Here is an 18,133-nt window from a genome sequence, read left to right as displayed (position 1 = left end):
CTTATAATGGAAGAAAATTCTAGAACTGACTAAAACTTTTGATAAATTAGAAAAAAATTGGTTTGAAAAGGAAGTTGGCTAAAAAAAAATGTAAAAGATGACTAATTGACTTCAGTCAAGAGGTTCTCAGCACAGTGTCAGGCAGGTGTCAGGTTTGCCTGGAGCAACTCCAGAGCACAGTGTGGTGCTGGCCAGGCAAGTCATGGCAGAGGCAGATGGAGAGCACCACCACTGGTGTCTTTCTGAGACAAAGTAGGTGTCTCAGGCACACAGTGGTTTTGCACAGTTTTTCCAGCTGAATAGGCTGGAAAGTGAAGTTGCAATGTGCTTTGGAGGTGTCTAGCCTTCATCTTCATCTCAGTACTGGCACATTCTTGAGTGGCTTAGTTAGTCTCTAAGTCTGAGCCTTATTCACCTTATCTGGAAAATAGAAAATAACCCATAATGAAGGAATATCATTTGTTCATAACATTGAAAGTCCACATCACTCACTCATTTTATAGTTTCATTTTGTTTCAAACTGTAGTGTTGATGTTCCTTCTACTCCATTATTAATAACAGACAACTAAAATCCCTTATTACAACTAAAATCCCTTATTCTTCCCTGCCTAATACTTGTCTATCCCTCTTTGAATTTAGGAGTATGTATCCTGTTTGGAAATCTTTTCTCGAGGGAACAATGCAGGTAGCCCAGTCTCGGATCAATATATGTGAAAACTATAAAAACTTCATTTCTGAACCTGCAAGAACAGTAAGAAGCTTAAAAGAACAGCAACTAAAACGGGTATTGTTTCTATTTTCTTTCTTATGTTATATGTATTTTAATATTTATAATCAGTAAGATTATGCTAAATTGCATTAAAAATTTAGGACTTTTAAACAAATGTTCCTGGGTAGCATTTTGCCAGGATTTTCAACATGTGCCTTTTTTGTTTGTTTTATTTTGTCTTTTTGAGACAGGGTTTCTCTGTTTAGCTCTAGCTGTTCTGGAAATTGCTCTGTAGACCAGGCTGGCCTTGAACTCATAGAAATCTACCTGCCTCTGCCTACTGAGTGCTAGGACTAAAGGTTTATGCTACCACTGCTCAGATCCATGTGCTTTTTAACTGAAAGGTTTTGTTAGATGATAAAGTAGAGTATAATCTAAATTTGTAGAAATTTGGCATATTCAATGAATACTTCTTCGGAATGAGACATATTCCAGGCACCACTTTGCCAGGGTTGGTAGTACACACTTTTAATTCCAGCATTTTGGAAAGAGGCAGAACAGATTGTTGTGAGTTCAAGGCCAACCTGGACTATATAGCAAGTTCTAGGCCAGATAGCCTTATGGAGTAAGAATACTTAAATAGCTCAAGTAAATATAGACACATAGTTTTACAATATGGTTTGATGTGTGTTAAAGTATTTACATTCTTATTCCATTGAGTCTTGAAAAAGTTTCCATTAATCAGTCTTAATTTCAAGTTGGACTATTTTGACAAACATAAAATAAAGAAATTGACACATTTTGCTTAATATACTAGTAACTTTAATATTTGAAAGCTTAGTGTATCAGAATGGTGGTACACACCTTAAACCCAGCTTTTGAGATATATAAGCACATGGATCTTTAGGAGTTTGAGACAAGCCTGGTATATAGAATGAGTTCCAGGCCAGCCAAAGCTACATATTAAGATTCTATCTCACATGCTGCCTCTAAAAAAGACCAGTGACTAGTTTAAGAATAGCTGGATATGGTGATACATACCTACTATTCAGGAGGCCAAAGCAGGAACACTGCAAATTTAACACCTGTCTAGACTACAAAGCCAGTTGAAGACTGACTTATCAAATACTTTGTTTCAAAAAAAAATTAATTATATACACATAAGTAATATTTTCAAACTTGGTTTTTTTGATTCAATTAAAAATTGATAGGAAAAGGTCATTGTTGAATGACATTTTTATTAAAGATTGCTGTTAAAGGAAATGTTTAATATATAACTACTGTGTGTCAGAGTGGTGCTTTGTTGTTCTTACCTTAGTTTGTAAATGTCACCTGTTGGGGTAGTTATATTATTCTAACCTCTGTATTATTAATGAGAAAGTAAGATTAATGGGATTAAAAGCCCTGAAGTCATGTAACTAACATCTGGAAATACTGAGATAGGCCCATGTTGCCTTCCCACAAAGCCCAAGTCCTTGATACACTGTAGTAACTTAGGTCCATTTTCCCTGAGATATCAAAGCCTCTCACATTTTCAAATTCTGGCTAGTTTAATTTATTTTTAACCTGAAATAAAATTGCATTAGATTCTAGGAGGGAAATTAGATGTTTAAAGTGTGTCTTTTTTTGGTAAATTAAGTTACCATAATACCTGATAATGTTCCTTATTAGAAATTACTACTTCAAAAAATAAGTAATTAAGGGGATAGCATTTTAGGGTTACAATATTTGGTTTCAATTTTATTTGGATTTTCAGAAATTAAAAAAAAACTCATTCTGTATGCCAAAAATGATTTCAGTAGCACAAAGTCAATATTAACTATGAATATGTGTCCATATAAAGTCTTAATTTTTCTAGAACACTCATCTGATATCATTTGGCTTAACTATATTTGTGTAAGAATGCCTGTGGCTTGTCTTTGCCAAAGATGATCAATTTTAGAGGAAACGTGATGAACAAAGCACATGACTAATAGAATACCAATGACTCTAATTAGAGGAAAGTGTGCTGTATGTGTGTGTGTGTTTGGAGGTTGGAGGAAGGAAAACATGTGATTCTATAGAAGGAGGACTGGAAGGCAGAAGCAGATAATCTATTCTAATGTTCTATCCTGGAAGAAATACTGCATTTCCAGTTGCCAGCATATTTGCCAAGTCTAACTCAGTTGCCGACAAGTTCCATCTTTTCTCAATAGCATAAAGTTTTAAAAGAATATAATTACTTTTGATTGTTTTCTCTTCAATTATTGGAATAGTCTCAGACTTGAATCTAAACAACATTCCCAGGCATGGAATATTTGATGAGACTGACAAATCCCTGTACTGTGAATTACCTTTGGAGGGTCTGGGATGTCTCTGCCAAAAAGAATGGAGTTTGACATTTCAGGCTTTGTTTATTTCACTTTCTCCTGTGTAGTACTACAGATTTAACACTGGGACTTGTGTGTGCCAGGTAATCTTTCTTCCATTGAGCCATATCCAATTTTATTTTATTTGATTAAATATATTACTCATAATTCTACTATATGAGCATTCTGGCTTTTTTTCTTTATTACTGGACATATTTTCTTGATTTCCATCATGTGAGACCCAGGAATCAAGCTCAGTAATTTGGGCCTACTCTATACTGGATATTATGAATCAAAACTTTTGAGAGTCTGGGATGTCTCTGCCAAAGAGAATGGAGTTTGACAGGCAGATAAAATTCTGTTTCTTGTCCCATTGGAGTCTTGGTTGAGACTTTTTCAGGCTTAGTTCATTTCGCTTTCTCATGTGTATGCTTCCCAGCTTTCTGTGCTGACAAAGCTTGAATTGCACCCTTTGTCCTTTCAGAGCATGTGGCTGCTCTGACCCTCTGTTCTCTGCAAAATGTTAAAATTTATGTTTATCTTTTGGTTTGAGACAAGCTCTCACTATGTACCTCTAGCTGTCTTGGAACTTTCTGTTGACCCAGCTAGCCTTGATTTTGTGGCAGTTGTCTGTTACAGCCTCCAGTTGCAGAGATTACAGGCATGCAACATGCCCCAGCTTATCTGTGGTGTTTTAAAGTTCATATTCTGGGGTCTGGAGAGTTTGCTCAGTGATTAAGAGTACTTGTTGCTCTTGGAGAGGATCTGGGTTTGACTCACTATGTGAACCTGCATAGTGGTTCACAGCTATCCATAATTTCCTGTTCCTAGGGATCTGATGTCCTCTTATAACACCCACAGGAAGCAAGCATGTATCAGGTGCACATACATACAGACATGCATAAAATAAAATGAATAGATCTAATATACAAACTGTACTTCATGTTCTTACTAAATTTTTCTCTGTTTTGTTTAAAAATAATAGTGATAAAGAAGACATACTGTAATTATTAAGTTTCTGTGAATGTGTGTGTGCACGTGTGTGTGTGTGTGTATGCAGATATATACATAGTAAGATATATACAGAAATTATAGCCAGTCAGGAGGCAAAGGTAGGCGGATCTTTGAGTTTAAGGTCAGCCTGGTCTATAGAATGAGTTTCAGGGCAGTCAGTGCTACACAGAGAAACCCTGTCTTGAAAAACAAAACCAAAAAAGATACTATCTTGACAATAAAACCACACCCTTTTAGTGTTATTGTTGTTGCTGCTTTTTTGTTTTGTCCAGACAGTCCAGGCTGACTTGAAATTTAGTATGTAGCTGAGGCACAGTTTGAACTCCTGATCCTTATTCTGTCTGCTGGGATTATAGGCATGTGCCATCATATCCTACCCAGATGTTTTTATTTTGTTTTGTTTTAATATTGGGTGTTTTTTTGTTTTTCAAGACAGGGTTTCTCTATGTAGCTTTGACTCTTCTGGAATTCACTTTGTAGAACAGGCTGACCTCGAACTCACAGGTCTACCTGCTTCTGCCTTCTTAGTGCTGAGATTAAAGGTATGCACCACTGCAGGTTATTTTTTATTACGTGCTGACATTTGCTTATAAATCAAAACAAGAACAATAGTAACCTAAAGATTTTTGCTATTCTTTTTACTTACTCGTATCTTTCTTTTTATAGTATTAGAATGTGCTTACCATCCTTGAAATAATTGCAAAAGTAGCTCAATGGTAAAGTATATGCACAGTTTACAAGGCCCTCAGTTTGGACTCCTCTAGCACCACACAGACATCCATAAAGAATCAATTGGAACTCATATTTTCTAGCATCTTAGAATTTTTAAACTGCCATCATAGCCAATGTATTTTCAACTGGTTTTCATAACAATATACATAGGAATATATTGTATTTTATAAACGCTGAAAATAAAACCAAAATATTTAAAAGAGTTGGGTAGTAAAGAACAAAAACAGGAATGTGAATATACTCTTTCTTAAATTCTAACTTGATGTAATTTATAAATTAATCAAGTTATTTAATATTTAATATTTATGAAAAAATGGGTACAAATCCTTTTCATAGTAGACTTCATTTTTTTAAAAAAAATATTTTATGTTCAACTATGTATATGTATGTAAGTATAGCACTCGAGTGTAGCAGGCGCCTACAGAGACCTGAAGGGTGTTGGATTCCCTGTAGCTGGAGTCATAGGTGGTTACACAGTTCAGGTGCTGAAAACAAATTGAGGGTCCTGTACAAAAGCAGCACACTGAGCCATCTCTGCAGCTCCCATAGTAGACTTACTAGTTACCTTACCCCTTTAATCTTAATGCTTAAAACAGACTTTATATTAAGAGTATGAAGAAATACAAGATTGATTTGTTCTTTTGCTTTTATTGTCAAGATATTTGGGATAGCTTGTGTCTTTTCATCGTTGCTTTTCCTAGCCTTTCCTTAATATCAGCAGCAGCATTGGGGTATTGCCAAAGAATGATGGGTAGGCAAACTGTAACACTGTTGGTACAGTGCTTGAGATGGGAGTACCAGCTGTTCACCAGATTTAATTTGCAACTGAAGGACAATAAACTGCTGATTTTTCTCCTGATTTTCCATTCTGAAGACATATTGCACAGTCTTAAGGATGAACTCATTTTCTCTGTAAGCCTAAGAACTAAAATTTTAATAATTGCATTTTTGTATTTTACAGTGTGTGGATCAGTTGACAAAGATCCAAACAGAATTACAAGAAACTGTGAAAGATTTAGTGAAAGGCAAAAAGAAGTACTTTGAGACTGAACAGATGGCTCATGCAGTAAGAGAGAAAGCTGACATTGAAGCAAAGTAGGTATTTTAGCATTTCTAAGAAAATGGTTATGTAAATAAATGTTATCTTTGTTAATGCTTTGTTTGCTCTTAATAGAAGGTCTAGACTTGTCCTTAGGTTGTGCTGCATTCATTTAACTGCTGTGTATTTTGAACTGTTGATCACAGTTTTTTCTTCTTTTGTCTGGTTTTATCTGTTTTAATGTGGCAGAGTGGGGATATTTGATAACTAAACTGAGTTTTGAAAAGGAAAGAAGTAAACATTGGATTTACAGACGTGAGAACTTACTGACAGCTTAAAGTTGCTATGCTGTCTGAAAATTGGGGCTTAAGAGGCCCATATTGATCATATTGGCTCTAATTGTTGAAAACCTCTACGAGTCTCACATGTCATTGAAGGATCATGGGTACATCAAGTTAGCAAGGGCTGGATCCGTGTAAAAACTTCTGAAGCACTGTTTTTTTTTTTTTTCATGAAATTGTGTGTGTGTGTCTACATACATCTGTGCTTTAGCTTTAAGAAATTATAGTTCTTTATTTTGATGAGCAAGGAAAGAAAGGCACTACAATTAGTTATAGGTCATATAAATCACACGAAACAGATTTCTTTCCAATGACGACTTGACAGTGTCTGTGCTTGGAAGAGCAAACGAATCGAGAGAAGAAGTGCATTTGTTTTTTAGGTGGTGGCTCTGTCTTTTTCCCAGTGGTTTGGGTCCAGCCTTGTGATCTTGTTCAGGTGGTTAGACTGAAAAGAACTGGTGCCCAGGAAATGAAAGAAGTGGAGAGGAGTCTCTGCTCCAAAGAGAAAAGACTACTAGGCCTTCAAATACCTAGGATAGAGCAATGGGCCTTTGTGTTAGCAGGAATTTTACTGGGTGGGGAGAATGAAAACATTTGCATAAAGTTTTACAAGGTAGGAGAGAGAAAAGGATTTAATTTTGTGTTCTAAACACAAGTTTCATAGTATTTGATATTCCTTATACTGGTGAGAAAAGCCCACCACCTGTGTTACAGAGCTGAATCCTGAAGAGTTCTGTGAGCAGGAGAGCAAGGACTCCTGTTCCCTGTGCTGGCCTGGACAAAATCTAGGACTCTGAATTCCTTGGCAGGAAAGCAAACAGCCCTGCACTCTTCCTGTACAGCTTGGCACAGGCAGTGGTATCTAACAGTTTTTATATGCAAGAAATTTTTCTATAATACTTTTATTATTTTTTAGAATTCTATACACATTACACTGTACCTTGATTATATTAATTCCTTCCTTTCCTCCTAACTCTTCCCACATCCATGTCAACCTCCCATCTTTTCACAACTTCCTGTCCTTTCTGCTGTTGTTGATAATCCACTGAGTCCATTTATAGGTAGGCATTGGGCTCCTCATTGGAGTACTGTCAGCCTACCAGGAGCCACACTCATCAAGAGAAAAAGCTTCCTTTCCTGTAGGCCTAATGCAGCCACCCACAGCCTCTCTGAGTTCATGTGTGCAGTTGTCATGTCCAGAAGATTGTTTCATTCCAGTACTTTATCCACAAGAAATTTAAACAACTTCATAAACATTTTGTATACATTGGTGAGCTCCTAAAATTTAATTTAGATCAAAATGATGGTGAGTGTTCATTACATCTTATGAGGAAATACTTAATGTTTCCCTAATTATATATTTCCTTCTATTATTTAAATTTTTTGAGTATGCAGTTATTTCATGTACCTCACTGATTCTGTCTTCTCACTAAGACCTGAAAGGTTTCTATTTAATTTATTATTATTATCACTTTGTGTCTAAGTATGGATATAAGAGAGACTCTGAGAAAGTTGCAAATAGGTATCAGCTGTCATGTGGGTGCTGGGAACTGAATCTAGGTTCTCTGCAAGTACAAGTGCTCTTAGCTGTTGTGCCATCTCTCTAGCCCTGACCTGAAAGTTTTAAATTAAGAAAATCTATTTAGTCATAGTAGGCTCATAGACTTATTTTTAACCTCTCATGGAGTCTAGACCTGAGAATTCTTAGATTTGTTGAGCTAATGTGAATACATGAGGTAGCTGTGATGCAAAAGGTGAAAATGAAACATTAGCTTCCTAAGAGCTCTAGTTATTTCCTAGGAGACAACTGACACCCAGACCTGCCCTATTATATGGCTCAAATACAGGAGTCAGTATACAACTTCTCTAGAAATTAATTTATCTAAAAAGTAATCCAGCTTCATCATTCATTCACTTGGTGCTCATTGAGTTAGTACTTTATTTTGGGTATTGTGAGTATAGAGATGAGTACAATAAAGTAAGCTTTGTGCCCTCAAATTTGGAGCCTAGAATTAGAGCATTTATTTAAGCATAACTGCATGAATGGTTTATTTATTCACAGTAAACTCAAAAGATGTATAGTGTCTTAAATCACTCAGTAACTATTTATAGGAATATGAGAACCCTATTGAAAGCATAAAAGATTAAAGTTAATTTTTCATAATGATAAGAGAAGCCTTTATAGAAGCAGTGATGTTTTAACAAAGTCTTAAAGCTTAGTTTGATTTTTTCTAAGTAGAGGAAGGAAAATTGGCAAGGGGGCATGAAGATTGGATTACAATATTGATAGATGATTTCATAGATGGTGATAGACACTGTGGGGAAGGTCACAGAAGAGAGGATTGCAGTTGAAGGAGACAGTAAACTAACTCATATTAGAGCTGTAGATTCTGAAGAGCCAGTACACAAAGTGGTGTGGGTGTGTTTGGTAGGTAGTCAAATGTTTGATCTTACGTGATAATGTAGGATTGATGATCTTCCTTTGAGGGTCATTTGCTCATCAGATGGCAGTTATAGGGATGCAATTAATATACATGCAATTAGATGTGAAGTTGAGTTTGGAAACTGAAAGAATGTGAACATTTGAAAGGTAGATGGTAAAGAGTATTAATTTTTAAAAATCCTGTCTACCTTTTTGCAATACCTGTCTTTAAGGGTAGGTACTTCTCTATGTGTGTTTATACATGTGTATGCAAATGCCCAAGCATATGTGTGTATGTCTGTGTGGAGACCAGAAGTAGGTGTCAGGTGTCGTCCCTACTTGCTCTCTACCTTATTTCATGAACCTGAAGCTCACTGATTTCAGCTAGGCTGGCTGGTCAGCAAGCCCCAGAGATGCTCCTGCCTCTGCTTCTCCAGGATTGACATTTGAACTCAAGTCCTCATACTTGTATGGCAACCATTTAATACACTATGCCATCGCTCCAGCCCTGGACAATGCCTTTAAAAATTACATTTCTGTAGTCAATGATCTTGTATGTAGGCACGTGTTTGTACATGCTTGGAAACAGGCATGCCACACTGTGTATGTGGAGGTCAGAGTACAACTCACAGGAGTCTGTTCTCTCTTTTTACCATGTGAGTTCTAGGATTGAGTATCAGACATGGCAGCTGACACTTTCACCTACTGAGCCATCTGAATAGTACCCTGCCATGAACTGTCTTATTTTGTCACTACTATTACTTCAGTACTATTCAAGGAATATGTGCAGATTAGCAAATGAAGCAGAAGCCAGAAACTTAAAACCTCACATTGGAAAGTCTAGGTGCATTGCAGTCTGGATAATGACTACAGAAAAAAGAGAACTGAGAATACTTTAAACAGACTCTTTTCTTACCCTGAATAGGTACTTTCTTATCTTAAATTCTTTGGTTTTTGCTTCTGAGTCAAAATTAATAGAAATATGATTAATAAAAAGCAAACCCCCATGAAAATATAAATACAACAAGGTAGGAAATAACTGGAGCCTGGAATATCTTTTTTTTTTCTTCTTTCATTAGAGTCTGGAATATCTTAAGTTTTGTTTGTCTGTTTTGATGCTGTTAATTAAACCTAGGGCTTACTACTAGGCAGGTGGTCTAGCACAAACTCAAATCACCTACAGGAAGATCACATCTATCTTTTTTTAAACAGTAAAGAGTTATGGAGAGTGCATGTTTGTCTCTGGTTGTCTTCTCTCTAGTTAGAACTAAGAGTCCGCTTTTGCAACTCTTCAGAGACTGACTGCTTTGTTTCTAATCCCAAGTGGTCTGAGACTGTACTTAATATTAAGGCGTAGCTGCCAGCACATGTGTTGAATTCTCCCATGGCAATCACCATGACACTGCAATCAAGACAAACCTTGCAGCTTCAGAAAAATCACTGGTGACAGAATCTTGCTAGTTCACTTAGCATTTGCCTATTGACTTTTCTCTGTGCAGTTATCTCTAGTTTTAAAATATTTATAAAAACAACATATTTTTACTACTTATGGTTATATTATGGTTCCTTTCACAAAATTAAGTCTACCAATACTGAATGGAAAATGTCTAAATAGCGCACTCAGAATCATATAGGATGGAATTCAAGGCCCTTCTAAGTTACTTCAGAATACCTTTACAAGTTGAAGGGAATACGGGTTGGCCAGCAAACATGAATAACTTATCGCAGGGGTCGGGGTCTCCAGAGCCTGTGGATTGCATTCTGATAGTATTCCGACTTGATAAATACAGATAAAAACAATAAGCGTCACTCTTGGTTTTTCCAGTTTTAACTCAGTTTTAGAACAGTGTCTTGAAAGGATCATTTAAAGTTAAGTAATTATGATATAAGGTAATTTCACTATATAGTCTATAATCTTTTTAAATATGCTTTTCTATTTTTATTATAGGTCTAAACTTAGTCTTTTTCAATCAAGAATCAGTTTACAGAAAGCAAGTGTAAAGGTGAGTTTTGAACAGTATATATTACATGTAAGAATCCTCTGGGCTTATAAATAATCATTTGACTCTATCAAGGGTAAAGGTGGGTTTCTGCTATGTTGGAAAACCACTTTAATGCCAATAACTCAAACAAGAGCTTTTCTCCCTATATGTGGATTTGCCACATAGCTGTTGACACTTTGGGCACAGCTTTCTTTTCAAGACTGCTTTAAGGATAGGTTTCTTATCCTTACCTGCTTTTATATATCCTTATCTTTATTTCCTGGTTCAGAGATACAGTACAGGGATTTTAGGAAGTGCTTGCTCAAAATCTATTTGTCTCAGACATAACTCTTAGCAGTCCTTTTGGGCCAGAACTTTTTCATATGGGCCTTTGAATTGTGGAATTGCTATTAAGCAAGCTGGTGAGTTGTCTTTCCTGTGAAGCTCCCCAGCAGAAGGCAGGCATTTTGGGAACATTAGGAATGTTTAAATAGTTTTTGGAGAGTGAGTTGGCTCAGCAGATAAAGGTACTTTCAGCCAAGCTTGATGACCTGAGATCAATTCCAAGATTCTACTTAATGGAAAGAAAGAACCTACTTCCTGTGTGTTCTCCTCTAGCAAGCATGCATAGCAAGTGCTCACACCCCTCCAACAAATAAATCAATATTACAAAAAAATTTAATGTAAATAAACTGTTTCCTAGTTCTCTACGTTTACCAGTGTTTTAGAAGGTAATGTATTTAATTTCAAACCCTTTATTTTCACACCTGAATAAAATGAGCAAAATATTTTGAGTTTCTATAGGAGGTTTCAGAAATATGTTAAATAAAATTAAGATACTTTCACTGTTATATAGTCTTCCCTAGATGTGACTAGGAATATGTACCCATGAGCCTTTAATTGTATCAATGCCAGAATAAGATCAGCGCATAATGACACTACAGCTGACATGTCAACACAGACAAGGAAAATTTCACTCTTTGATAAAGAACTGTAGGTCTTCAGTGCTTCTAAGAGAGGGAGAATCCATTTCTTCCAGGGATAAGCTTTTAAATAGGTTATTCAATCCCAAATGGTTAGCCCCAGACCCAGGAACTTACAGGCAAACTAAATGTATTCATTCGGTTATATATACATGTGTGATACAAGTATGTGTGTGTATTTTACAAACATATATATATATATATATACATTTGTGTTATATATATGCATGCAGTTTGGGAGGGGACACGGTGGGAAGGGGACATGCAGGAATGATATAGATCCCATGCTTATGTATAAACATTTTTAAAGTTTACAAAAGTTATTTTAAAGTACTCTTCTATATGTAGTTATATGTTTCATTTCTTAATAATAATGAATACTTTTTATATTCATAAGATATTTTTTTCTACTTGGTTCTTTACTTTTGGTGAAACATATTCATTACATACTAGTACTAGTTACCAGTACAAACCCCATTTAATCTTGTCAGGGTCTTGTTTATGTAGCCCAGTCTGCTCTCAAACTCAAGATCTTCCTACCTCAACCTGCCAAGAACTGGGTTTACAAACATATCCCACCATCCTTCTAAGAGTAGTAGTCATACATGTTTTGCAGTGCAATGTCAGTTGCACTAATATTTTGGTTTTGTTTACTGTGTTGTAGTTAAAAGCCCGGCGATCTGAATGTAATACCAAAGCTACCCATGCAAGGAATGATTATCTTCTTACGCTAGCAGCAGCAAATGCACATCAGGACCGCTACTATCAAACAGATTTAGTTAACATTATGAAGGTAATGTAATTTTGTGGTGGTAATTGTGGTAATTTTGCTTCATTAGGAATGTAGTTTGTGAACTAGCTGTTAGTTGTGAGAGGTTGAGTTATAGTATTATAGTTATTTTTGTATATTATTGGAATGCTCTTGCTATTATTTGGTTGATTTAGTAACCTTAAACTAATTTTTAGTGTAAGAAAATGTTTAGGACTGGCATTAAAGCTTTAGCAGTTATCTATCTTGTGTGTGAGGCCTAAAGTTGATCTACAACACCACAGAAAGAAAAAAATGTTAAACCCAAATCACAGTAAACAATTGTATTATATTTAGCAATTATGGATTTTTAAGATAAGAAGATGGGTATATAAGATATGAGGTAATAACTCTTGGGTTGGGGAATGCTTTTGTACGATTGCCTGAGATTATAGTCAGTGAAACCAAAATATTGACGCTGTTTAGAACTTTTGTATGTCTTCTGAACCACCAGAAAAAGGCTGATAGTTCAGGATATATTTTTAAACCAACCCTTTTCAGATATATAATTCTTATGTTATCTTTGTTTGGTTTTTGTTTTTGATTTGTTTTGAGACAGGGTTTCTCTGTGTTGCCCTGGCTGTTTTGGAACTCACTCTGTAGACCAGGCTGGCCTAGTACTCAGAGTTCTTCCTGCTTCTGCCTCCTGAGTACTAAGATTAAAGGCATGCACCATCACAGCCTGGCCTCAGTTGAAGGAGTCTTATGACTGTGCAGCAAACCCTGCTGTTTTGAATTGTTTGCTAAGAGATCAGCAGTTAGAGTGCAGCTGCAGCTGGTACAGGCGTTCTTTCCTCCAGCTCTGGAAAAGATATCAACTCTGTCCAGAAACAAGTTTATTCCTTGAAAGTAGAGGCAAGGCACTTCCTGGGAGCTTCAGGGAAAAACAAGTGTTGGAGGAAGTACTGTACTAAAAATACCATATTGCAATTTTTTTCTGTCTTGCTGTGACTGCTGGTGATCAGAATGCAAGTTATAATAATGAAAGCAGCCCATGAGAAATCTGCTTACCCACCTCTCCAAATGTATTGGAACCAGACTTTCGGCTGTTTTAGGTCCTACTAAGTGTTATTACATAGTGCTACAAACTTACAAGGGCTAACAGCAAACTCCTAACATGGTTTCTTTAGAGAATACTATTTGCAATTTCAGACAATGTGTTTGTTGAGAATAAATCTTAAGTATATGTTGTAATTAAAAGTAGTGACTCCATATATCTTATATGTGTCTACTTTTAGATCAGATTGGATAACTATAAGTTGAATATTTTTTATCTGAAATTCTTGGGATCAGAAGTGCTTCAGAATTTAGAGTATTTTAGATTTTAGCTAATTGAATCAGGGATTTTATGCTCAACCTGAAGATACTTCCCCCTGTGTATATTTTTAAAATTGATTTTATATTAGCTTAAGCAGCAACAAAAATGAAATCCCAGGTTAAGGGTTTAGCACAGTGGTAGGGCATGTGCCTAGCATGCACAAGACCTGACCAGTCATTAGCAAAACATGGTCTTAATAAATCATGGAAAGTACATTATTTGGGGGGAAACTTTGTTCTGTCACAAACAAAATTGGAGTTATTAGTCTTGATCAGCCATCTGATGATTAATTATCCTTGATTTTAACTTTGAAGTCTCCAAATGTATTTTATCAACATTAAGTAGATTGTTTACTAAGGTACCAAATTGCTTCAAACAAATGAAGATGGGATTTTTTTTGTTGTTTTTGTTGTCATTGTTCTTTTTAAATGCTATGTATAAATTTTGCCAGGTGTGGTAGTCCATGTCTTTAATCCCAGCCTGATTTATATAACAAGTTCTAGGATACTTAGGCCTATATAGGGAGACCCTGTCTCAATAAAAAATAAAACACAAACAAACAACCAAAATCTCATTTTCTTCCTCATGATAATTCTGTGACCTGCAGAACTGGAAAACTCAAATTAATCATGTTTTTAGCTACCCAATAAATTTCTATCATTGAATTCATAGTAATTATGAATTCTTATATACTGTTTTGGAGGGGGAAATGTCTCTTTTTGTAAATGTTATGATTATATGGTCCCAGTTAGGATCTGGAGAGAGAGGGAGAGGGGTAGAGAGAGAGAAAGGGAAGGAGGGAGGGAGGGAGGGAGAGGGGGGTAAGACAGGGATGGTGTTATATAACTAATTCCAGCACTTGAGAAGCTGAGTCAGGAGGATCCTAAGTTTGAAGCCATCCTTGTATATATAGTGAGTTCCAGATCAACTTGAGCTACATACTGAATTTACAAAACTGTAACCAAACAAGCACATGTGTGTGAATGGGTACCTTAGAAGCAGAGGATTTATTCATTTACTTAGACATATGCAGTTAATAGTCATAGTGTGGTAGCTACTGAGCTAAACTGACGAAGAAGCAAAGGCAAATGGGACACTTTTCGACCTTATAGATCTTAATTCTCAGGCTAGAAAAAGGGCTCAGCGGTTAAGGGCATTGCTTCCCTTCTGGGTTTGGTAACCTACAATGGCTCACAGCTGCCTATAACTTCAGTTCCAGAGTATCCAGTGTGCTCTTCTGGTACTTGCAAGCCCATGCATACAGTTTGTACATGTACAGGCAAACAAGAGCATGTACACATAAACATAAATAAAATAATGCTTTTTAAAAAAAAGATCTTAATCAGTGGACACCAACACAATGAGCGGACATGTGATGGGGAGATGGGACATAGGGAATACACAGTGGAGAGATGGAAGAGAAAGCCAAGCTGGCCATTGCGTGCACTATGGGGAGAGATGGAACTGAGGCTAGATGGTGGTGAAGAGCAGGCAGATAGAAGGAGTGAGGTCATGAGAGGTCCAGCCAGATTGCTGCCATGTCTGTATCCATGCCCCAAGGATTGCCACCGTCTGTGCTGATTTCTGTGGCCTGTGGTGCCACCAAAGACTGTCTGTTTGTCATTGGTCTGGGCTGCTGCCTGAAACCATGTTGATGTCCATGGGTGTAATACAGGGGACGGAGGAAAATACAGATCTGAGTGGCTGCCACGTGAGGCCATGGTGACATCTTGGCCCAGGCTGCCACTGAGGGCTGTCTAGTTCTGTGGTCCTGTTGCAGCTGGGGTCTATGTTGATGTCTATAGTCTGAATTACCACCAACAGCCATGCAGATGTCAGTGGTCTAGACTGCCACCTGTGTTGCTGCAAGGGAACATACTGATCTGAGTGGTCTGTGTTGTCACCAGAGGCCATGATGGCATCGAGGCCATGTCTGGGTATGTGATCCTGATGCAGATAGGAACTGAGTTGATGTCTGAGGCCTGTGTTACCACCAAAGGCAATATTAATGTCCCTGGTCTGGGGTGCCACTTAAGGTCATGTTGTCTGAGCACTATTCTGAGCTGGCCCTGGCCCTCTCTGGTCACCACACTCAGGAACCCTGGCCCACCCCTCATTTGGGCAGCATGGGAGAGCTGGCTCTGGTGGCATTTGGTGTAGAACTGCCCCTGAACTGCTTCCTGGGCATCACAGTATCCTGGTGCCTGGGTGTAGATGAGCCAGCCAACAGTGTGAACACAAGAAAGAGCTGGCTTCCCTTCTTGCCTTAGCAAAATAGAAGCACTGGCCCTGGTACAGGAGAGTGGATAAGCTGAACCAGCTTCTACCCAGACCCAGATCCTGGGCTCTGAGTTGGCCTACTCCAATATCCATCTCATTTGTGAATTGCTGGAGTGCATGAAGGACCGGTGCTGCAGCTCGAAAGCTGCAGGACTTGCTTCCATGACACAGGAAAACAACAGGATAACTGAGAAGAGTTCTGGTGAGGATCCAGTATTGATAATGTAGCAGAAACCAGAGTTCTTAATCCAGACCAGAGACTCATTGTAATGATCATATGCAAATAAAACTTTCTGGACAAAAGAATATACTGTGTGACATATGACACACTACAACTTTCATGGAGAGACTTTCCCCTCCCCATTTTTATTTTTTTCTTTTTTGGTGGAAGTTGCAAGGGTGGTGGGTAGATCAGTGGGATTGTAGGATACATGATATAAAATTCACAAAGAATCAATAAAACATTTTTTAAAGACTTTAATTTCTATAATATTTTCCTAATATTGGTATGCTTGTTTAATTAATCAGATATAAGAGGTTCAGTGAGGTGTAGTTAATATACAGCAAGGAAGTAAGTCAAAGTCTCTGATATTATAGTGGGTATCTAGTCTAGTATAGTCTAGTAATCTTCTGTGTTTTTCCCCTTGCTTTAGAATCTCCTTTAGAATGAAGGTTACTATAATAAATAGTATTACTATTATAAACAGTAGTGTGCTGTGAATGTCCTGGTTTCTGAGAAAATTTTAAACTAAAATTATCAAATACCCCATCTTAATTACTCCGTAGAATAAGTTCATGTTGATATTAAATATTTAGATGTGATCTTGGGGAATACTTCTCATGTATTCCTGATCTAGTGAAAGACTTTAAAAGTTTAATAATCTTGAAGTTTTATTTTTAAAAACATGTTGGTCTCCAGTAAAAGTTAAATAGATGTGTCCTGGTTGGTAATTGGACAAAAGAATAAAAAGAAACTTTTTAAAAAAAAAAAGATTTATTTTTCTTATGTATATGAGTACACTGTATCTGTCTTCTGACATACTAGAAGAGGGCATCAGACCCCATTGCAGATGGTTGTGAGCCACCATGTGGTTGCTGGGAATTGAACTCAGGACCTCTGGAAGAGCAGTCAATGCTCCTAACCACTGAGCCATCTCTCCAGCCCCAATTCTTTTATTTTGTGAGGCAAGTTCAGTGTGTTCATGTAGTACACACTGGCCTCGTGCTCACTATGTAAGTAAGTGTGGCATTGATTCCTCCTCCCAAGAACTGTACTACCACATCCTGCTGCATACTGTTTTGCTGCTATTGTTTGTCAGATGAAAAGGGAAAACATTGGTGTTCACACCCTTTTCTTGCTCACCATCGACCCATAAGTCTTTCTCATTTATTTTAGTTACAGTTCTGATGTCTGTGCTGTAGCTAGCTGTTACACTTCTATTGCCTATTTATATTAGTTAGTTTCATGAAGTAGCATAAAAATAATGTTTGTTCACTGATGACTTAGCATGACACCCTCCATATCTCAACCTGGCTCATTGCCTCTCCTGCCTTACATCTTCTTTCTTGAAAGATGAGTCAGTTGACCTAGTTTCTTACGTTTTTATTATTCTCAAATCTGCAGCCTTGCCCTTGTCCTTCTCCATGTGTTTCTTTCTCTCTGGTCAAAATTTCTCAAAATGGAATCAACTCCCCAGCCCCATAATTCCCTTCAACCATCTGTTTTAGATTTCATGTGACAGGTATTGATAATGTAGTTGTAAGGCTCTAAACTACATCCTCAGTATGATAGTCCTTAGGTGTATGTGACTGTTTGATTAGAAATAAATGTGAATGTTCTTATTAGTCACCATAGCCATGTAATCTGTTCATATCCTCTAGGAGTCTGAGTGAGAGGCACAGAGCTGAGAATGCATAAAACCATAATAGTAGTGTGTAGAGTGGCAGGAGTGGAGGGATAGGACTTTCCTGGAAGCTACCAGGCTAGGATTTGATCCCCAGCTCCCTAAGCCCAAGGCAGAAAAGCAGAGTATTAGGAGTCATAATCACAACTAATACTTAGAATATTTTTGTTTTCCTTTGTTATTATATTTGGTTCCTATTAGAATATAGTACATTTTTACACCCCATCATTATCATTTCAAAGTTTCATAAGTC

The 18,133-nt window shown here is 37.1% G+C and overlaps 1 protein-coding gene across 5 annotated transcripts in view; it reads left to right on the top strand.

Moving 5' to 3' along the window:
- Positions 1 to 18,133, top strand: part of Fchsd2 (FCH and double SH3 domains 2) — a 186,166-nt gene that overhangs the window by 88,221 nt on the left and 79,812 nt on the right. For all 5 annotated transcript variants that reach the window (XM_052157215.1, XM_052157221.1, XM_052157231.1 and 2 more), the window contains 4 exons: positions 640 to 784; positions 5,765 to 5,898; positions 10,554 to 10,608; positions 12,235 to 12,363. In XM_052157215.1, the coding sequence (XP_052013175.1) occupies positions 640 to 784; positions 5,765 to 5,898; positions 10,554 to 10,608; positions 12,235 to 12,363 (463 nt within the window). The remainder of the gene's footprint in view (positions 1 to 639; positions 785 to 5,764; positions 5,899 to 10,553; positions 10,609 to 12,234; positions 12,364 to 18,133) is intronic.

This window comes from Apodemus sylvaticus, chromosome 1, assembly GCF_947179515.1.
Source record: "Apodemus sylvaticus chromosome 1, mApoSyl1.1, whole genome shotgun sequence".
In the NCBI taxonomy this organism is placed as follows: Eukaryota; Metazoa; Chordata; class Mammalia; order Rodentia; family Muridae; genus Apodemus; species Apodemus sylvaticus.
Note: the sequence above shows the minus strand (reverse complement) of the source record. Positions and strands in the feature narration are given on the sequence as shown.